This window comes from Elephas maximus, chromosome 7 (genome assembly GCF_024166365.1).
Source record: "Elephas maximus indicus isolate mEleMax1 chromosome 7, mEleMax1 primary haplotype, whole genome shotgun sequence".
NCBI classification, from domain to species: Eukaryota; Metazoa; Chordata; class Mammalia; order Proboscidea; family Elephantidae; genus Elephas; species Elephas maximus.
The window spans coordinates 38,400,667-38,424,348 of record NC_064825.1 but is presented as its reverse complement, the minus strand read 5'-3'; the positions used below and the strand labels follow the sequence as shown (position 1 = coordinate 38,424,348).

General features: G+C 38.4%; 1 protein-coding gene across 1 annotated transcript in view; it reads left to right on the top strand.

The window, feature by feature from the left end:
- ANKRD42 (ankyrin repeat domain 42) overlaps positions 1-23,682 on the top strand; it is a gene marked incomplete at its 5' end in the record, with an annotated part of 101,595 nt that overhangs the window by 31,082 nt on the left and 46,831 nt on the right. The window contains 3 exons of the mRNA XM_049889758.1: positions 4,954-5,079; positions 9,913-10,018; positions 14,562-14,737. Coding sequence (XP_049745715.1) covers positions 4,954-5,079; positions 9,913-10,018; positions 14,562-14,737 — 408 coding nt within the window. The remainder of the gene's footprint in view (positions 1-4,953; positions 5,080-9,912; positions 10,019-14,561; positions 14,738-23,682) is intronic.

The following is a 23,682-nucleotide window of genomic DNA, read 5'->3' as shown; positions in this document are numbered from 1 at the left end:
ATACCTCCTGTAGTGGTTGAACGTTGACCAATTCTTTTTAGTACAGTGATTGTGTATTCCTTCCATCTTCTTTTGATGTTTCCTGCGTCATTCAATATTTTGCCCTTAGCGTCCTTCAGTATTGCAGTTTGAGGCTTGAATTTTTTCTTTAGTCCTTCTAGCTTGAGAAATGCTGAACGTGTTCTCCCCTTTTGGTTTTCTAACTCCAGGTCTTTGCGCATTTCAGTATGCTACTTTACTTTGCCTTCTTGAGCTGCCCTTTGAACTCTTCTGTTCAGCTCTCTTACTTTGCCATTTCTTCCATTCGCTTTAGCTACTCTACATTCAAGAGCAAGTTTCACTCTCTTCTGACATCTATTATAGCGTTTTCTTTCTTTCCTGTCTTTTTTTTTTTAGTTGTACTTTAGATGAAGGTTTACAGAACGGACTAGTTTCTTATTAAACAGTTAGTACACATATTGTTTTGTAACGTTGGTTAACAACCTCACAGCATGTCAGCACTCTCTCTTCTCAATCTTGGGTTCCCTATTACTAGTTTTCCTGCCCCCTCTTGCTTTCTTGTCCTTGCCCCTGGACTCATGTGCCCCTTTAGTCTCATTTTGTTTTATGGGCCTGTCCAATCTTTGGCTGAAGGGTGAACCTCAGAAATGACTTCACTACTGAGCTGAAAGGGTGTCCGGGAGCCGTGCTTTCAGAGTTTCTCCAGTCTCAAGTCTGGTTTTTCTTTTTGAGTTAGAATTTTGTTCTACATTTTTCTCCAGCTCTGGCCTGGACCCTCTATTGTGATCACTGTCAGAGCAGTCAGTGGTGGTAGCTGGGCACCATCTAGTTGTACTGGGCACAGTCTGCTGGAGGCCGTGGTAGATGTGGTCCATTAGTCATTTGGACTAACCTTTCCCTTGTATCTTTAGTTTTCTTCATTCTTCTTGCTCCTGAAGGGGTGAGACCAGTGGAATATCCTAGATGGCCGCTCACAGCCTTTTAAGACCTCAGATCCTACTCCCCAAAGTAGGATGTAGAACATTTTCTTTATAAACTATGTTACGCCAATTGAGCTAGATGTTCCCCAGGACCGTGGTCCCAACAGCTCTCAGCCGAGCAATTCAGTCCCTTGGATGTGTCTGTGGAACTTCCATGACCTTGCCTTGTAAAAGCTGTGTTGGCTTCCCCAGTATTGTGTACCGTCTTTCCCTTCACCAAAGCTACCACTTATCTATTGTCTATTTAGTGTTTTTCCATTCCCACCCCTCCCCTCCTTCGTAACAAAGATTGTTTCTTTTTGTGTGTAAACCTTTTCATGAGTTTTTACAGTAGTGGTCTCATGTAGTATTTGTTGTTTTGTGATCAACTTATTTCACTCAGCATAATGCCCTCCAGATTCATCCATGTTATGAGATTCTTCACAGATTCATTGTTCTTTATCATTGTGTAACACTCCATTGTCTTTCTTGTCTTTTTAATTAGGTTTTGCTTTCTTCATATATGATGTCCTTGATGTCATTCCACAACTTGTCTGGTCTTTGGTCATTAGTGCTCAATGTGTCAAATCTAATCTTGAGATGGTCTCTAAATTCAGGTGGCATATACTGAAGTTTGTACTTCGGCTCTCATGGACTTTTAATTTTCTTCAGCTGCAACTCGAGCTTGCATATGAGCAATTGATGATGGTCTGTTCCACAGTCAGCCCCTGGCCTTGTTCTGACTGATGATATCGAGCTTTTCCATCATGTAGTCAATTTGATTCCAGTGTATTCCATTTGGTGAGGTCTGTATGTATAGTCGCTGATTATATTGTTGGAAAATGTATTTCCAATGAATAGGTAATTGGTCTTGCAAAATTCTGTCATGCGATATCCAGTGTCATTTCTATCACCAAGGCCATATTTTCCAACTACTTACCCTTCTTTGTTTCCACCTTTTGCATTCCAATCACCAGTAATTGTCAATGCATCTCTATTGAGTGTTTGATCAGTTCCAGACTGTAGAAGTTGGTAAAAATCTTCAGTTTCTCCATATTTGGCCTTAGTGGTTGATGCATAAATTTGAATAATGGTCACATTAACTGGCCTTTCTTATAGTCACGTAGATATTATCCTATCACTGACAGTGTTGTACTTCAGGGTAGATCTTGAAATCTTCTTTTTGATGATGAATGCAATGCTATTCCTCTATATTAGACAATGTTCTGCTGTGATTCATAAGGTTTTCTCTGGCTAGTCCTTTTAGAATTAGATTGCCAGGTCCTTCTTCCTAGTCTGTCTTAGTTTGGAAACTCCACTGAAATCTGTCCACCATGAGTGACCCTTCTGGTATTTGAAATACTAGTGGTATAGCTTCCAGCATTACAGTAACACACAGGCCATCACAGTATGACAAGTTGACAGACAAGTGGTGGCTAGTTCACACAGGAGCAAATAAAGGACTAGAATCTGATTTGAGTCAGGGACTATAAAGCATGTCTGCTAAGTTATGTTACACAAAAAAATAGAGAAAGTTGTATCCATGCTGTGTGCCAGACAATGTGCTAGGTGTTTAAATACACATTTTCTCATTTAATCCTTGCATCAATTTTTTTAAAGACTGTAGTAGTTGCCAAAAACCCAAACCCATTGCCATTAAGGCAGTTCTGACTCACAGTGACATAGCACAGAGCACAACTGCCCTATAGGATTTCCAGGGAGTGACTGGTGGATTCCAACTGCAGATCTTTTGGTTAGCAGCTGAGCTCTTAACCATTACACCACCAGGGCTCCTAAGACTAGATACTTGTAAATGCTTTTCAAAAAATATTTTATTCCTTCTTAGCTTTTTGCTGTTAGTGTTAATTTGCTGTTTGATTAATTCATTCAAATCTCCTCTATTTCTCAATTCCCCCTGGAGCTTCTAGTGACTCCTCTTTATGGTATTATTACTTATTCCTACTTTCCTCAAAATCAGACCCATTCATTCATTTTTAGTATAAAGTAATGATGAATAGCTGGTGTGAAGTCAGATCAGTCTTGGCTGCACCACTTCTTATATGATACAGGACAAACCTTTTAATCTTTCTGAACTTCAGTTTCCTCACCTGTAAAAATAGGAATAACTATGTCTCACAGGTGGCTAAATGGGGCAGCCCTTACAGAGCTTGACATTCAGTAAGGGCTCAATATACGTGGCTATTATCATTAAGAACATTTTATAAAGTACCTACTATGTGCTAGACACCAGGTTAGGTGCTTTCTTTCTCTCTTTCTCATGCACACACACACACACACACACACACACACACACACACACACTCTCTCTCTCTCTCTCTCTCTCTTATCTGCTACCAGTTTATTTGGGTTTCTTCATTTCCTTGCAATCAGAGAAGAAGTGGCCTATGGAAATTTAGGCTTGAGACCCAGTGTATCTTTATACAATGAGTTGAAAATTACCGTCTGTCTTAGCTATGTAGTGCTGCAATAACAGAAATACCACAAGTGGATGGCATTAACACAAGTGGTGCAGGGACCCCAGGTCTAAAGGAAATGTTGCTACTGGCTCTTCTTGCCTGGTGGTAGTGAGGTCCCTACACTAAAAAGCTCCTAGACCAAAGGAAAATTGATGACAAGGACCTTTCCCAAGGTGACACAGAGAGAAAGCCTTCCTCTGGAGTTGGCGCCCTGAATTTGGACTTCTAGCCTCTTAGACCATGAGAGAATAAAGTTGTGTCTGTTTAAGCCATCCACTTGTGGTATTTCTGTTATAGCAGCACTAGATACCTGAGACTATTTGTTACCAGGAGTGAGGTACTGCTCTAACAAAAAAAAACAAAACAGATACCTAAAATGTAGAAGTGATTTTGAAACTGTGAATGGGTAGAGACTGGAAGAGTTTCGAAGTGCCTAATAGTAAAAGCATAGATTGCCTTAAAGAGACTGTTGATGGAATTATGGACATCAAAGATAGTTCTGGTGAGAACTCAGAAGGAAGTGAGAAGAAGTATTACACTGGAGATGACACAGATGGCAAAAAGCACTAGCAGAGAATCAGCAGCAGCAGAACCATGGGACCAGCACCAGATAGTGCTGGAGCACACCCATGGAGTGAGAGAGCTGAGTGCCTTTGTGCAGGAGGCTTCCTGGTGGAGTGGGATGCCTCCAGGCACTTATCAGTGGAGTTAGGTTTGCTGACCCACAGAGCAAGAGAGCTGAGTAACTTCTAGTTGATGTTTCCTGGCAGAGTGGGGTGTCTCCAGGCACCTATTGGTAGAGCTAAAGAGCTTTGGAACACATGCCCCAGCAGGGCAGATGTGGTTGGCAAGGCCCAAGGGGCTGAGAGGTCAAGGAACCGGGAAGCAGAAGCTGAAAAGGCAAAGAACACCGCAAGTAGAGCTGCCTCAGTCTCAAAAGATGTAAAAGAGAGAAGCCAGTGGAGAGGGTGGGGATGGAGAAAGCAGAGCTGGGAATGGAGTACATCCTTTGGTCCCGGATCCCTGCACTGAGATGCTCCTAGACCAAGGGAAGATTGATGACAAGGACCTTCCACCAGAACCGAGAGAGAAAGCCTTCCCCAGGAGCTGGTGACTTGAATTTGGACTTCTAGTGTCCAAAACTGAGAGGATAAGTTTCTCTTTGTTAAAGCTATCCACTTGTGGCATTTCTGTAATAGCAGCGCTAGAAAACTAAGACACCATCCCCTGTTTTTTTGTAGTGGTATGAAGAAAAAAGGTAATATGGGTAAGAGTAGTTCTGGTATAATACTTCTGGCATGTTTGAAGTGCTGAGGGAAGGAAGGGCTACATAATTAGTACTAATTTTATGATTCTTTTTTATTATTTGTCATTGTATCAACTGAATCGATTCCAATATAACAGCCTTATTCTTGAGGTAATATTAAAACCCGAAATATGTGACTGCTTAAAGGCAGGGGAAAGAATGAATTCATATGTTTATTGAAATGCTGATTTTTTTTTTTTTTTGTCCATAGCTTTAGCATTTCCAGGTCACGTGGCTGCCTTTAAGGGTGATTTGGAAATACTGAAGAAATTAGTAGAAGATGGAGTAATCAATATTAATGAACGTGACAATAATGGATCTACTCCTATGCACAAAGGTGAGTTATTATGATTCCTTCTTCATTTTCAGTTTTGACACTATTTTTGCTGAGTTATTTACTTTTTAAAGCAATTATCCGTCGGAAACACATGAAAATGGAAATTTTTTTTTCAGATGTCTTAGGGGGTATAATCCTGTTATATGGTATACAGAGTGCTTAATTTTCAATTGAAGTATGCTGTTCCTTTTATGATGCCAAATATTCACACATTATCAAATTTGACGGTAATTCCAATGGAAATTCTACTGTGACAATGTTATGTTAGTTAAGATGTGAAACCTACTGCTGAAGAAGGTTCTTAGGACTAACATATTCTTTGGACTAAAAATGACCTATTAATTGATATTAAAGTAGAAATTATATCTCTTGAAAAAAAGGTAAGCAGAATTTTCTTTTTTAGACCTTTTACTCTGTAAAAATGTTTTTACATCCAAGAAATATCAATGAACGTTAGATTTCAACAACTTTTCAAGATATTTACCCTCTCTGCACTTTCTTTCCTTCCATGTGGAATTCTATAATGATCGATTTTATTGTTTTTTAACTTGACTTTGTCAAATTGTTGACTAAGTGTTGAGAGTATGTATTCTAAGAATTATTCTTGCCAATTTTCCTTTTATGTATAAAACCAAACCAAATCTTTAACATGCTGCATATGAAATTTACATGATGGTTCATTTGTGATATGATTTTTAAAAGTTTTTTCATGATCTGATGGCAGGTAATTCTTCTACTCAGAGGAAAAAAAAAGTAGGTTTATTAATCTAATCACATGTTTGAATTGGACTATTTCATAAATAACTTCTGGAAGTCCTGAAATCACAGATTGTGTGCCCATTGTTAGGGTCTTAATCATTAAACTGGTTAGGGTCAAAATCATTAATCCTTGTGCAATCCATAATGTGTCTGAAGTATAGAATCTAAGCACCATGTGCACCAATAGTTTTATAAAACAGAGAGAGTGGGTAGAGTAGGAACAAGGGGGATGTGAAGGGGATTTTCTCCCACACATAGATAGGTTCCCAGATTGATGAGCTCTCCACCTAGACTCAGAGCATCTCACTCCATCCATCGTTGCTCACTGTCCAGGGGTTAAGCTCTCTACTGTGGAATTTGTGAATGGGAAAGAAACTAAAAATAAGCATAAAACATTGTGTTTTTTAAAAAATATGATGCCCTAGAGCAAAGCCCCTGTTGCACATTTTAGGTAAAACTGATTATTTTTTGCTTGTGTGTGTATGGGGGGAGGGGGTATTATTTAGATACAGTAGCAAAAAATAGGCTCATTCATGGCGCTAATCACTGTGAATCTTTGGGGGAATGATAAAGTAAGATTCATTGATGACTGGTTTTTTCTTTACCACTTGAACTGAGGAATCTGGAGAAAGATTATAAAGAGACTGATATACAATAACAGGGCATTTTGGATGCAGCCATTGTTAGTGGGTGGGAGGTGGTGCAAGTAAGGAGCAACCAAAGTTTTGCCTTTTACCCTTCTCTTGTAAGGCTATTCATCAAGGACTCATGGGGCCAGGGATGGATCAGATGGTATGGTGGAGGGGCGGTGACTACAGCAAGGGAAAGGGATATTTGTATGGAATTAGCCTTTTCTGGGGGACCATCCATATGTTTAGATCAGACGCAATTGGGCAAGTAAAAGTTGATGTCTCCTTGTAGTTTATTTCATGTTTCCCATGTTTTGCCAATTTGTTTGCTTCTTTTCCTTTTTATTTATTATTATGTGTTATTTATTTCTATTTTGATTCACTAGATGAACTGCAGTATCTATTAATAAGGCAGTCTTCTTGTCACGTAATAATTGTTTAAATCCAATATGACTTCCCCTTTCTTTTACTTGCTCTTAAACCATAATTATTTTAAGCCATTTCTTAAACATTTCTAACCACTGCATAAAATTTTATATTGTTCTTTTATAAAACATTGATCAAATTGATCAATATATCCTTATCAATCTGTAATAAAAACCTTGGGTAAAAATTATTATACTGTATTTCATTGTACAGTCATGTACTGTATAACATCCATTCCGGCAGTGTTCAACAGCGTGTACATCTGTGGTCCCAGAAGGTTATACTAGAGTTGAGAAATCCCAATCAGAGAATGGGATATAGCAGACATAACTGGACATAGCAAACACAGCAGCTTCTCGCATGCAACATGTGTGTCTCATGTCTCTTGTATACAGAGCGATTGCACTACAAGCCAAATAACGGTACGGTACATATAACCTATAATACATATGTCTTGATCGTCATAATAAATGCGTATGTTACTGGCTTATGTATGTACTGTACTCTACCTTCTATTGTTATCTTAATGTGAACTTCCCAATTTACGAATAAAAAGTTTACCATGTAACAGTGTATGCTTTGACTCATAGGCAGTAGCATCCAATCTCATGTATCGTGTGTCTTTTGAATATTGTAGCATTATCCCTCTGTTTAATTTTGCTTTGAAAATATTACCGTGAAGTACGTCATGGCTCCCAAATGCAGCAAAACAAGTGTTAGTGATAGCAGCAGCAAGAGGCAAGGGAGAAGTATTGATCTGGGAATGAAACGAAAGGTTATTAAACAACACAAAGGTGGAAAATCAGTAAATGCCATTGCTTGTGATTTAGGCATGTTCGCACAGCATCCAAATCACATGATGTCTTATTTCAAAGAACATAGCCTGGGCATTAAGCACCGTTTCTCCCCCTTTTTAAAACATTACGTGTGTGATAAAATGCAAATGTTAGACTAAACTCATTCCGTCTTATATAACTCACTATTATGATTTATTCATAAATAGGACTTCGTAACTCTTTAAAGACAGATAAGACAGAATATGTTGCTATTTTTGTTCAAAGGGGGGTCATTTCCAGAAGTCTGGGAAATCCTGTAGTATTTTTTGTTAGCTAGTTTCAGATTGAATCGACTCGACGGCACTGGGTTTTTCTGGGTTAGTTTCAGATTGCCTGTAGGAGAGAGAGAAGACTCTTCAGGAGACAAATCTGGGCTTGGCAAAAGGCTCCAAGTCAGGCAGAGAGGGGCAAGACAAGAGTTCTTATAGACTTTTTGCCAGCTGGTCTGTAGGGCTGTAGTGACAGGATTGCTTCATCCCTGGATCCAGCTCTTTGTCCTCTCCTCTCCATTGCCAGTATCGGAGGTAGTTTTACTTTTTAAGCACCAAGTTTATACCAGCAGTTTCCACTCTTTAACTGATTTTGCAGAGGCAGGTATATATTTAGCAAGAACCATGTGCCCACACTGTGGAGACTTATGAGGTTCAGACTGAGCTACATATTTATACCATGAAACAACTGGAGATCATTATAACACAGAATATAATTAATGGCTAGCAATATTTGGCCGTTAAAATACATGCATTAAGAATTCAGGAGTAATTATGGAGGAATGGAAGAAGTTGCAAAGGTCAAAATATCGAGAAACATTTAGAGGGATTTAATAAAAAAAAAAAAAAATTTTTTTTTATGTTTGACACTTTAACAGAGTGCAAAACTCTTATTTAATCTTGATTGCAATTTTATGAAGCAGCAGTGTATTCCACTTGTAAATATGGGATCTTTTCTGTAAAAGATGAGAAAATTGAGGTTAGAGAGATACAGATGCCTTGTTCGAGGCTACACAGCCAGTAATCACAAATAATTATACAGAGCTGAAATTTCATTTTTTATTCTTCTATTAACTCGTTAACTCTGTTGACATTTATTCAGGGTCTGTCTGAGCCCAGCCACTTGTTAAGTACTGAGGATATGAAGATCACAGTTGTGTCTTCAGGTCTCATTGGTTAGTGGACTTCAACTCAGGTGTTTTAAATCTTTTTTTTTCCCCCCACAGCTTCCCTGAGTCATAAGATGAATCTAGAAGATTGGGTAGATGTTAGATGCAGTATAGTTGAGTGACTGGTATTAGGCCGGAAGAGACATAATCAGAGTTGTGGAGGTGAGGATTAATAGAGTGTGTGTATAGTAGTATTTTGAGGACACGGTTTAGAAAAAGGTGGTAAACAGTTTAGATAATCTGAGGGGCCTGTGAATTTTGAGCTGTGATAGAAGAGTACACAAGATGGAGCATGATTTTCAAAGCCTATGTAGGTCCCTATGGCTGAGATGTGCTCACATTCTGGTCTAATACAACTTTAGTCAGGGGCTATATATGTAGAAGCAGGTGAGAAAAGCCCAAGTTCTAGTTTTAAGTCCATTACTTACTAGCTGTGTGATGTTAAATAACCTCTTTGAGCTTCAACTTTTCTATTCATATGTGAAGTCTGCAGTATAGGGCCTACGCACAGTAGATATTTGACTAAATGTTTGTCTAATGAATGAATAAATGAAATAGAGAAAATAACATCTTCCCAACCTATTTTGTTAGTTATTGCAAGGATCAAAAAAAAGAAAAAGAAAAAACAAAACAGAAAAAAAAACATTATATGAAAGTACAGGCAGTCCCCAGGTTAAGAACTTCCGAAGCAACTGGTTACTTGCCCTTTAATGTTATGTAAATTTGTCCTCACTTTAAAAGGATTGGAACAAGCCCTACTGGCAACAGATGCTTCATTACAGTCACCTTCACTTGCTGCACGTTCCACTTTTAAGTCATTGAAAAATCTTCCAACTTTTTCTTGTATTAAAGTGTAAAGAACCATATGCACCTGTTCCAACTTACCTAGAAATTCTTAAAGACACAGGAACCGATCTGTTGTAACCAGGAGGCTGCTTATACTTTGTAAATGGTACTGTCCAAAATTGTAGAAAATTTAGCAATAACAACTCTTTTTTTCTGTGTATTTCCTGTTTTCTTTCAGCTGCTGGACAAGGACACATAGAGTGTTTGCAGTGGTTAATTAAAATGGGAGCAGACAGTAATATTACCAGCAAAGCAGGAGAGAAACCCAGTGATGTGGCTAAAAGGTATAGACCCTTATCTGCTTTGTTCCTCTACTTTGCTTTTAAAGTTTTGTATATTCTCTTGTACTCAGAAATCGCTGAGGATTTAATGGTTCTCAGCCAAATGCTGATGGAATGAAAATTTTCAAGCTGAATTGCTATTTACCAATATGTCAACGCTTCTCTCTAACACAGTGATTCTCAGTTGGGAAGTAGTATTGCCTCCTCCTCTGTGAGCGGGTGAGGTCCAAGAGGTCCATTTAGAAAAGTGTGTGTTGGGCTGTTGCAATGACTGCATACCACCACCGACATTTACTGAGGTTGGGTCCAGGAGTGCTAAACATTCTGCAGTGCTTAAAACAGTGCTGCACAGTGATGAATTGTCCTGCCCAAATACCTGTAGCATCCCTGTTGAGAAACATTATGTGATGGAAAGGATTAATCAACATGGATAAAACAAAAAAAATCATATGAGTTTTGAAACCTATTTTGGTATTTGCATTTAAATTAGATTTCTAAACTGTGTCCTCAAAATACTATACATGCACTCTATTAATCCTCACCTCCACAACTCTGATTATGTCTCTTCTGGCCTAATACCAGTCACTCACCTATTATTGAATACTATCAGCTCGTTCACGTCAGGTCTTCAAGGAGTATTTAGTCTATCTATTTGGTCATTTTTTCTTTCATTCACCTTCCCGTATACCTGTTATGTTTCGTGTACTGAGGTACATGTTAGGGTTACAAAGATGAATTGAGTGCATAATCCCTGCACTCAAGGAGCTTACAAAATCTTGTGGAGAGACTAATATGTAAATGCAGTTTTTATACCATGTTACATAGTAGGTATAAGGTACAGCCAGAACAGAGGATAAGCCTAAGCCTTCCTATTTGAAAGTTGGGGGGAGAATAATTATTATAGGTGGTGGTAAGGGTTATGAAGAAAAACTACAGGAGGACAGAATTTAGATAAAGGTCCAACCAAAAACCAAACCCAGTGCTGTCGAGTCGATTCTGACTCATAGCGACCCTATAGGACAGAGTAGAACTGCCCCATAGAGTTTCCAAGGAGTGCCTGGTGGATTCGAACTGCCGACCCATTGGCTCACAGCCATAGCACTTAATCACTATGCCACCAGAGTTTCCAGATAAAGGCCAGGGAAGACTTCTTTTTGTGGAAGGAGTATTTATGCTGACACTTGAAGGAGAAGGGGTTGTAAGATAACACCTTGTGTGTCTGAGGAACTGTATGTGATTCAGAACTGCTTGAGTCTACATTAAGAGCATGGGCTAAAAGTGGCAGGTGAAGCTTGATAGGATATAGGGGCCAGATCATTAAACTGCAGTGCAATTTTTGTTTGTGAGCTCCTTTTTCGTAAAATTTGTCTGTGGGATTTCTTTGAAGTCTTGGGGTGTGGTTTTCCTGTGTCAGGTACCTGAAATCTTATCAACTCAGGACCATTTTATTTTTATCTTTTTACACAGCTTTATTTTGATATAATTGCGAAACAATAAACTGCCCGTATTTGTACAGCACGAATTGATGAGTTTTGACATATGTATACACCTGTGAAAATAGTCACCACAGTCATGATAGTGAGCATATTCATTATCCCCAAAGTCTCCTTGTGCATATTTGTAATCTCTCTCTCTCTTTTCCTTCCCCACTTGCCCTTCTGCAAGCTTCCACTGATCTGCTTTCTGTAGCTATAGCTTAGTTTGAATTTTCTAAGTTTTAGATAAATGGAATTATACAGTATGTTATCTTTCACTCAAGATAATTGTTTTGAGATTGATTCATGTATGTGTACTATTAGTTCTTTCCTTTTTATTGCTGAATAGTATGCCATTGTATGGATTTGCCACAGTTTGATTTGTACTCACCTGTTGAAGCATATCTTGATTGTTTCCATTGTTTTGATAATTATAAATAAAACTACTATAAATATTCTGGTATGGTTTTTGGGCAAACAAGTTTTCAGTTCACTTAGGTAAATACCTAGGAGTGGGATTGCTGGGTTATATACTAAGTGTATGTTTAACTTTATATGAAACTGCCAAACTGCCTTCTACGATGGCTGTACCATTTTGCATTCCCATCAGTAATGAATGAGAGTTCCTGTTGCTCTGTGTCTTCATCGGTGTTTGGTAATGTCAGTTTTTAAAATTTCAGTGATTCAGATAAGTGTGTAGTGGTATCTCATTGTGGTTTTTCTTTGGATTTTCCTAATGAAAAGTAGCTTTGAGCATGTTTTTATATAGTTACTTACCACATATATGTTTTCTTTGGTGAAGTGACAGTTTAGATCTTTTGCCTATCTAAAAAAAAATAATTTACCTTTTTATTATTGAGTTTTAAGAGCTCTTTATATGTTCTGGATGCTAGTTTCTTCTCAGATATATGCTTTGCGAAGATTTTTTCCCAGTTGTCTTTTTTTTTAAATTTTCTTAATAATGCCTTTGAAGAGTAAAAGCTTTACAATTTTCGATAATTTGTAAAGTCCAATTTATCAGTTTGTTCTTTAAGGGGTTATGCTTTTGGTACCGTATCTAAGAAATTTGACTAACACAAGGTCACAAAGATTTTCTCCTGTATTTTCTTTTAGAAGTGGTATAGCTTTAAGTTTTACATTTAGGTCTATAATCCATTTGAGTTAATTTTTGTATATGGTATGAGGTATGGATCTAAGTTTTTTTCCATACGAACATCCAATTGTTCTAGGACCATTTGTTGAAAAGATTATCCTTTCTCCACTAAACTGTCTTTGCACCTTTGTCAAAAATCAGTTGTCTGCGTATGTGTGGACTTATGTCTGGGCTCTCTGTTTTTGTCAATTGATCTGTTTGTCTTTACACCAATATCACATGGGTGATTTAGTACCATGGGTGTATCTAGAATTATGTATGATAATTCTGCATTTAAATAATAATCAGAATAATCTAAGTAATCCTGTATTTCTTTCTCACTCCTGCACCAAAATGCTAGGTATGAGTGTGGTATTGTTATAGAGATATCCTTAAATCTGGCATAAAGCAAGTACTCAGGAAATTATAACCGTTACATTATAACCTAGTAGTAGAGGTAAATGAATTCTCTTAGCCTTACAACTTTCTATGCATGTCTATTACAATGTCTTTAATAATTTGCTGTACCTGGTGAAAGGTAAGGATATATGTGTATATGTGAGTATAGTTGTGCATGTATGTGCAAGAAATAGGATCTAAAGTTTTCATATTTACAGAGTAATTCTCTGTGTCTTAAGAGAAAATAGTAAACATTTTTATTAGCAAAACTGTGGGGAAAATATGCAAATTAACATGCAATCACAACAGTAATTTCAAAACCAAGAGTATATTACTGGAAGCTTTGTAGATATGGGAAAGAGCAAAGAAAGGATAGAAAGGTCATAATTTTCCATTAAGTTTCAAAAACTCGCTAAGTTCTTTGGGTTGAAGAAGGATGAAGCTATAGTTAGTCCTAAAACTGGAACCAGAACTAGCCTTATAATCTAAACTGTCAACAAAAGGTAAGAAATAACAGGTAACCAAGTAGAAGTTCTGGGTTTTCTATTCAGTTGAGTGGCTCTGTTTGGAGGCAAATCTATATTAAATATTCTTCTGATACTAGGTCTCCTGTTTTAGTTGAATTTTTACCAATAAAAATTACGGGGTCAGTTTTTAATATGGTTACTTGTCATTAATGTCCAGTAACTGCATGAGCTTCCCGCATAGTTGTATATACATCAGATTATCACTGACTTTCAGGTAGTTTTACTCCTCGACTGGTGGGTGAATTGTAGCATACCGGTGTTCTTGTTCTATGCCATCAAGTGGATTCTGACTCATAATGACTGTCTTGGTTATCTAGTGCTGCTATAACAGAAATACCACAAGTGGATGGCTTTAACAAAGAGAAATTTATTTCCTCGCAGTAAAGTAGGCTAAAAGTCCAAATTTAGGGCATCAGCTGCAGGGGAAGGCTTTCTCTTGATCTTTCGGCTCTGGAGGAACGTCCTTGTTCTCAATCTTCCCATGGTCGAGGAGCTTCTCAGGCACAGGGATCCTGGGTCCAAAGGACGCGCTCTGCTCCTGGTGCTGCTTTCTTGGTGGTATGAGGTCCCCCTGTCTCAAGACACAATCCAATCTTGTAGACTGAGCCCTGCCTTACTAACACAACTGCCACCCATCCTTCCTCATTAACAGAGACAAGATTTACAACATATAGGAAAATCACACAGTACTGGGAATCATGGCCCAACCAAACTGGTACACACATTTTTGGGGGGATATAATTCAGTCCATGACAGTGACCCTACAGGGCACAATAGAACTGCCTGATAGGGTTTCTAAGGCTGTCATCTTTACAGAAGCAAATTGCCACATCTTTTTCAGTGGTCTAGGTGGTGGGTTTGAACCATTGACTTTTTGGTTAGCAGCCAAGGGCTTAACCACTGTAACCAGCAGTACATAGTGTACAGAGTGTAATTTCCTAAGTAAAGTGCAAACTGTAGGTTCAATTAGAAGATGATTGTGGATTGCATTAATTATTGGTTCTTTTCTATAGGTTTGCCCATTTGGCAGCAGTAAAGCTACTAGAGGGGCTACAGAAATATGATATAGATGATGAGAGTGAAATTGATGAAAATAATATGAAGTTTTTCATAAGACATGGTGTTGAGGGGAGCACTGATGCCAAGGACGATTTATGTCAGAGTGAGTCAGATAAAGCAGATGCCCGAAGTAAGTGTTCCTGTCTATTGTGAATTATCCTTTAAGAAATACCATGGCCAGTTGTTACCAAAAACTTGGAAATTATTATAATGAAAATTACATCTACAAAGTAAAATATTTTGATATTTTTTGGGAACCTACTTTTTTTTTTTTTACCTGTCTTAGGCTGGGTTCTCCAGAAAAGCAAAACCTGTAAAGTGTATAAATATATATATATATCAAGCGAATGATTCTCGTGGTTATAGAAGCTGGGACATCCCAAGTCCGTAGGTCAGGATAGAGGCTTCTACTGTAGGTGCATGTAGCTGTAAAGGCGGATGAACCCAAGATCGGCAGACCAGACTGCAGGGTTCTTACAGCCTGTGAAGATCAACGAATTCCAAGATCAGCGAGCAAGATGGCAGGTAAGCTGCTAGCTCAAGTCCCAAGAACTGGAGGTCTGGCGAACAGCAGCCAGCTGCAGGATTCAGAGCAAGCAAAAGCCCATGAGTCCTGCCAAAAAGTCCACTTATGTATTCAATGCAGGCCACACCCCCAAGGAAATTCCCTTTCAACTGATTGGCTACTCACAGGAGATCCCCTCATGGAGGTGATCACATTATATCAGATCTCATCGTGGAAGTGATCACATCATCATACAACTGCCAAACTACATCACTACTGGCAAACCACTGAGAATCATGGCCCAACCAAGTTGACACATAACCCTAACAATCATATTACCATATAAAAATGTTTTGTACCAGGGGCTGTTGAACATATAAAGAATTGTAAGACATGATCTCTGTTCCTCAAATGGGGAACGTTAAATAAGAGAAAAAAAAAAAAAAAGATTAAGTGAATCATAGACATCTTAAGAATGTCCTTGGTCTAGTTGGCAAATGATTTTTACAGATAATAATAGCAACAAATATTTATTGATGGCCCACTATGTGCTAGACACTGTTGTAGGTATTGGAGAAACAGTGAGGAGTACTAAATCCCTGCTCTGCTCTCAAAGAACATACATTCTGGTGGTGGTGGTGATCCAGGGAGAATGTGACAAGTAATTAATAAGAAAATTTAGCCATGTATCCAGAGACAAAGAGTCCACAAGGAAAATTCTAGAGCTAATAGAGAAATTTAGCGACGTTTCAAGGCACAAAGTCAACAAACAAAAATCAGTTGGGTTTCTAGATATATGCACACCCATGTTCATTGCAGCACTGTTTACAATAGCAAGAAGATGGAAGCCACCAAGATGCCCATCAGTGGATGAATGGATACATAAATTGTGGTATATTCACACAACAGAATATTACGCATTGATAAAGGACAATGATGAATCCATGAAATGTTTTATAACATGGAGTAGTCTGGAAGGCATTATGCTGAGTGGAATGAGTCAGTTGCGAAAGGACAAATATTGTATAAGACCACTATTATACGAACTCAAGAAATAGTTTAACCAGAGAAGAAAATACTCTCTGATCGTTACGAGAGTGGGGAGGGAAGGATGGAGAGGGGTATTCACTAATTAGATAGTAGACAAGAACTATTTTAGGTAAAAAAAGACAACATACAATACAGGAGAGGTCCGCACAACTGCACTAAACCAAAAGCAAAGAAGTTTCCTGGATAAACCGAATGCTTCGAAGGCCAGAGTAGCAGGGGCAGGGGTTTGGAGACCATGGTTTCAGGGGACATCTAAGTCAATTGGCATAATAAAATCCATTAAGAAAACATTCTGCATCCCTCTTTGGAGAGTGGCATCTGGGGTCTTAAACGCTAGCGAGTGGCCATCTAAGATATATCAATTCGTCTCAACCTACCTGGAGCAAAGGAGAATGAAGAACACTAAAGACACAAGGTAATTATGAGCCCAAGAGACAGAAAAGGCCACATAAATGAGAGATTGCATTAGCTTGAGACCAGAAGAACTAGATGGTGCCCAGCTACACCCAATGACTGCCCTGACAGGGAACACAACAGAGAACCCCTGAAGGAGCACGAGACCAGTGGAATGCAGACCTCAAATTCTTGTAAAAAGACCAGATTTAATGGTCTGACTGAGACTAGAAGGACTCCTGAGGTCATGGTCTCCAGACCTTCTGTTAGCCCAAGGCTGGAACCATTCCCAAAGCCAACTCTTCAGACAGGGATTGGACTGGACTGTAAGATAGAAAATTATATTGGTGAGGAGTGAGCTTCTTGGATGAAGTCGACACATGAGACTATGTGGGTAGCTCCTCTCTGCAGGGGGAGATGAGAAGGCAGAGGGGGACAGAAGCTGGCTGAATGCACACGGAAACAGAGGGTAGAGAGGAGTGTGCTGTCTCATTAGGGGGAGATCAACTAGGAGTATATAGCAAGGTGTATATAAATTTGGGTTGGCAGTTTGAATCCACCAGGCGCTCCTTAGAAACTCTATGGGGCAGTTCTACTCTGTCCTATAGGGTTGCTATACGTCAGAATCGACTTGACGGCACTGGGTTTTTGGTTATGTAAATTTTTGTGTGAGAGACTGACTTGATTTGTCAATTTTAACTTAAAGCACAATAAAAATTAAAAAAAAATCAGTTGGGTTTCTATATACCAGCAATGAGAAATCTGAAAGGGAAATTAGGGAAATAATTCCATTTATAACAGCATCTAAGAGAATAAAATACCTAGGTCTAACCAGGGGCTTAGAGGACTTATACAATGAAAAGTATAAAACACTGCTGAAAGAGATTCAAGAAGATTTAAATAAATGGAAAGATGTTCCATGTTCATGGATTGGAAGACTTAATATTGTTAAGATGTGCATACTATACAAAGCTATGTATAGATTCAATGAAACCTTGATCAAAATTCCAATTGGCTTCTTTACAGAAATAGAAAAAATAATCCTTATCTTTATAAGGAATGGGAAGAGGCCCTGAATAGCTAAAACAATGTTGAAAGAGAAGAATAAAGTAGGATGGCTCACACTTCCTGGTTTTAAAACATACTATACAGCTACAGTAGTCAAAACACCTGGTACTGGTGTAACAGTAGACATATAGACCAATGGAATAGACTTGAGAGTCCAGAAATAAACCATACATCTGTGGTGAACTGATTTTTGACAAGGGTGCTAAGTCCCTTTGATGAGGTAAGAAGAGTCTTCAATAAATGGTGTTGGGAAAATTGGATTTCCACATGCAGAAAAATGAAACAGGATCCATGCCTCATACCATACACAAAAACAAATTCAAAGTGGATTAAGGATATAAATGTGCAAACTAAAACCATAAAATTCTTAGAAGAACAAGCAGGGGCAACCTGTCAGGCCTAGCTTTTAACAATGAATTATGTACTATAATAACAAAAGCACAAATAGCAAAAGACAAAATAAATAAATAGGACCCCATAAAAATTTAAAACTTTTGTTCATCAAAAGACTTTACCAAAAAAGTGAAAAGGCAAGCCATGATTGGGAGAATATCTTTGGAAAACATATATCCAACAAGAATCTAATAACCAAAATATATATAAAACTTCGACAACTTAACAACGAAAAGACAAATAACCCAATCATAAAATGGGCAAAGGACTTGAATGACATTTCACCAAAGAGGACATTCAGATGGCCGCCAAACACGTGAAAAGATAAGTGTTATTAGCCATCATATTAGAAAGATGCAAATCAAAACCACAATGAGATTTCATTTCACTACCCTGGGATAGCTAAGATTAAAAAAAAAAAAAAATGTTGACAAAGATGTGGGGAAATTGGAACCCTTATCCATTGCTGGTTTGAATGTAAATGTTATAGCCATTGTGGAAAACAGTTTGGCGGGTTCTCAGAAAGCTAAAAATAGAACTACTATATGACCCAGCAATTCCACTCCTAGGTATATACCCAAAAGTCTTGAAAGCAGAGACTCAAAAGAGACTTATACACCCGTGTTCATTGAAGCATTATTCACAATAGCCAAAAGGTGGAAACAACATAAATGCCCATGAACAGATGAATGGATAAACAAAATGTAGTACATATATACAGTGGACTACTGCTCAACCAGTAGAAGAAATGAAGTTTTGATACATGATACAGTATGGATGGAGCTTGAAGATATTATGCTGAGCAAAGTAAGCCAATCACAAAAGGATATTGTATGACCTCAATTATATAAAAAGACAAGAAAAGGCAAATGTGTGGAGACCAAGTTTATTAGTGGTTACCAGGGGTGGGAGGGAGGGGGAAAAGAGGGGTTAGCAGTGATGAAAAAATTGCATTGATTGAGGGTAGGATTGCACAGCCAATTATTGTAATTGCTGTCAATAAGTTGTACATCTGTAAAAAGTTGAATTGGCAAAAATTGTATAATAGATATATTTACAAAGATTAAAAAAAAAAAAAAAAAGAGTAGCTGCTGAGGTTGCTTATGTCCAGTCAAACACCTCATGGGATTTGGTTGCTTGGTTTGGAGTTTCAGGGCCATGGTTTCATGGGACGTTCCAGTTAATTGGCCTAATAATGTGTTTAATGCCTCTGTTCTATCTCCTGGTGGCATAGTAGTTAAGAGCTACAGCTGCTAACCAAAGGGCAGCAGTTCGAATCCACCAGGTTTGCTATGAGTTGGAATCAACTTGATGGCAATGGGTTTTTGGTTTCCATCTCCTAGTTCATTGTGTTGTGCCTTAGGTCTGAAAAGCTTGTAGGTGGACATCTAAGGCACAACAATTGGTCACTCTCTATTCACTTGGAGCAACAGAGGCAGAAGGAGAGTTAGGAATAAGAGGAAGATATGGAATGTGTGGCTAATTGCCTCCGTGAACAACTGCCTCCTTTGCCATGACACCAGAAAAACTGGATGGTGCCAGCTACCTTTATTGAACATTTTGATCACAGGTTTTATAGAATTCTGATCAAAAGGGGGAAAATATAGAACAGAATTTCAAATTCTCATGGAATCTAGGTTTTCTGGAGCCATAGAGGCTGGATGAACCCCTGAAACTATTACCCTGAGATAAGCTTTAACCCTTAAACCAAATATATCCCCTAAAGTCTTCTTAAAACCAAACAATAGCTTAACTAATAAAGAATGTCTACCTTGAGCATTGTACTCTTTTAAAATCTGTCTTTATGGGGTCAAATTGAAAACAGCAATTTGTAAGATAGGAAACTTAGAGGGTAGTGAATTTATGTTAAGAGGGTTGAGACAGTTTAGAAAAGGAGGGTGAGAATGGTTGCACAACTTGAAGAATGTAATCAATGTCACAGAATTGTACATGTAGAAATTGTTGAATTGACTTGTGTTCAGCTGTTGTATATTTTCAACAATAATAAGAAAAATAAATTATAAAACAAAACCAAACACATTATTATTCTAGACTCTGGGTGTAGAATAGACTAGGAATGGGGTAGGGGAAAGTGTAGCATTTCAGGTGGGTTATGAATGGGTGGGAAGAGAATATACTCACCGACCAACATAAGGTTAGATGAAGTTCATGGTATAATTTAAATTTGTCAAAGATTACTGAATTAGAATTGTAGAACAGATGCGGAATGTCTCTGCCCAGATTCCTGGGCCCCTTGATAGAGGTGGTGAGAAATAGTCAGATTTAGGACATACATATTTAGAAGGTAAGGGTGGTAAGGTTTGCTGACAGATTTGAGTATGAGGTGTTGGAGAATGAAAATAATTAAAGATGATCCCTAGATTCTTGGCCTGGGCAAGAAAGTAAATGGTTGGGGAAAAAAAAAGAACAGTAGTGCCTTAAAAGGACTATTCACTCAGGATAGAACAGTAGGAAAGGCTTTTCATAAGCGGAATGTGGGTTTTGCCCTGAAGGGTATCCAGAATTTAGACAGGCAAATGGATAAGGAGGCCATTTCATCCATCAAACCCATATTTGAGTATAAACCATGGGCAGAGTTTTAGGCTAGGGGCCACGGCAGCGTATCAGAAACAGTTCTGCTTTCTGGAATTTGGAAAACATTCTGTGTCTACCCAATATGATACTGAAAGAGTTACTGAAATTGTGTTTTATTGGTTCTTCTCTCCCTGTGGGTATTTAAAGTGAATATAATGAGTACCAGTTATATGTCAGGCACTGTTCTAGGTACTAAGATTATGTCAGTGAACTGACAAATCATTTCTCTGTATTTGCTTGTTTCCTAAACAGGCATGATTTTTTATTTTTTAAAGCTATGACCTATTGATCATCTACTTTTATTTAATAATATCTGCCATATTTGTTAGTGTATGTCCTAACATAATTTTTTAGTTTTGTATATTTTATTTTTCTTCTTTCACATTAATCGCATTATGGAGACATATATGCTGATTTAATTTTTATCATAATCAACTGAGGTCAAACTTATTTCATTAAATGGTTAAAGCAGTCCAAATTAGTCAGTGAGTAAAAGTGGGAGTACTTCTTTCCTCTCAGGACAGTGGCGAGTGTCAGTGTTATATTTATTATTAAATTGACACTTAGCAATTGGAGCAAATTTTAATCTCCATTGAATTTCTGCTGGCGGTTCAGCTACTGGCATATAACTGTCCTGCCAAAATTTTTATTTTACAAAATCCTAATAATGATGGTTTACATTTCTGTAATGGTTAACAGTTTACAGGACACTTCTACAAACATCATCACTCCTGCATACAGTAAGCCTATGAGGTAGGTAAAGTCTGTTTTTTTTTTTATCTTGTATTATGTCATTATTTGACAGATGAAGAACCTGAGGTCCAGAGAATCTAAGTTACTCATCCAGAGTCACACAGTGACTGGAAGCAAGGCCTTCAGACTTCCTATAGAGTCCCTTTGTCACCACACACATGGCCTTCTGAAAAGAATATTTTCATGCCGCACAACCCTAATTTTACATCTTATGATATTTGGTCAGAGACCCATGGATGAAAACTGTTTCAAGGAGCTCTCTCATAGAAGAAAGGCAAGAAGGATCTGTTTAAACTGAGCCTAGCCAAAACAAAGGCAGCTGTAGTAAAATTAATAGGGTTTGGGCACTGGATTCAGACATCAGAGCTTCAGTTTCCTTATCTGTAAAACGAGAATATAATGTCATCACTGCAGAGTTGTTACAAAGGTTAAATCAATAAACTAGAAGATGGGAAGTACCTGGCCCATAGTACCCACAGCCCACTGCCATCGAGTCAATTCCAACTCATAGCGACTCTATATGACAGAGTAGAACTGCCCCACAGAGTTTCCAAGGAGTGCCTGGTGGATTTGAACTGCTGACCTTTTGGTTAGCAGCTGTAGCTATTAACCACTATGCCACCAGGGTTTCCTGGCCCGTAGTAGAGGCTCAGTAAATGTCAGTTCCTTTTCTCTTAATCTCTGGACAGTGTGTTCAGTTATTCCAGCAGGAAGAAGTAGTTGTGCCAAAACTATATCCTCTAAAAAAATTTCTAATTCATGTCTAGGTTTTTAAAAAATAATAATTTTTTTTTAAACAGCTCCCAAAACACTGTCAGGAAGAACCTCTCTGTCCATGGGCGAGTGGAAGCCTCCTCCCTGGTGAATGCAGTCAAACCTGACGATGTTGACATAAGGGGCTCCCAACAAACAGCTCACCCAGATCACCCTGTAGTGAGGCTCAGAGTTAATGATCACTCCACATTCAGTTTCCTAAAAGCTTTATTTTACACAGCTTTATTGAGATATAATTCATATAAAACCCAGAACTGAACCCATTGCCATCAAGTTGATTCCAACTCATAGCGACCCTATAGGTCAGAGTATTACTGCCCTATAAGGTTTCCAGGAAACCCTGGTGGCATAGTGGTTAAGAGCTCTGGCTGCTAACCAATAGGTCGGCAGTTCAAATCCACCAGGCGCTCCTTGGAAACTCTATGGGGCAGTTCTACTCTGTCCTATAGGGTTGCTATGAGTCGGAATTGACTCGGTGGCAACGGGGTTTATAAGGTTTCCAAGGAGGGGCTGGTGAATTCAAACTGCCAGTCTTTTGGTTAGTAGTCAAATGCTTAACCACTGCACCACCAAACAAAACAAAACAAAGCATCTTTTGCTGTCGAGCTGATTCCGACTCATAGCAACCCTATAAGATAGAGTAGAACTGCCCCATAGTGTTTCCAGGGAGCTTCTGGTGGATTCAAACTGCCAACCTTTTGCTTAGCAGCTGAGCTCTTAACCACTGTGCCACCGGGCTCCATCATTGATATAAAAAAACAAACCCATTGCCATCAAGTCAGTTCTGACTCAGGGCGACCCTATAGGACAGAGTAGAACTGCCCCATAGAGATTCCAAGGAGTGCCTGGTAGATTTGAACTGCTGACCTTTAGGTTAGCAGCCATAACATTTAACCACTATGCCACCAGGGTTTCCATAATTCATATAGCATACAGTAATTTACCCCTTTAAAGTGAATTAATTGGTTTTCAGTATAGTCACAGACTTGCACAACCATAACTATAAATCATTTTAGAACATTTCTACCACCCCAAAAAGAAAATCCACAACCCATTAGCAGCCACTCCCAATTGCCCCACTTTTCCACATTCCCAACCCTAAGCAGCCACGAATCTACTTTCTTTCTCTGTGAGTCGAAATAGGCTCAATGGCAGTGGGTTTGGCTGTCTCTATAGATTTGCCTCTTCTGGGTATTTTATATAAAAGGAATCATACAATATGTGGCCTTTTGTGTCTGCCTTCTTTCACATAATGTTTTCAAGATTCATCCATGTTGTAGCATAGATCAGTACTTCATTCCTTTTTTTTTAGATTTGGAGGTAGGTTTACAATTAGGGTTAGTTTTAGTTTTATGATGAGGTTTATGGTTAGAGTTAGGATAATTTTTAAGGTTAGGGTAAGGTTTAGGTTTAGGGATAGGTTTAGGGTTAGCTTTTTTTAGCTTTAGGGTTAGGTTTGGCTTAGGGTAAGGGTTAGGTTTAGGGTTAGAATTAGGTTTAGTGTTAGATTTAATATTAGACTGTTTTAGGGTAACTCTAATTTT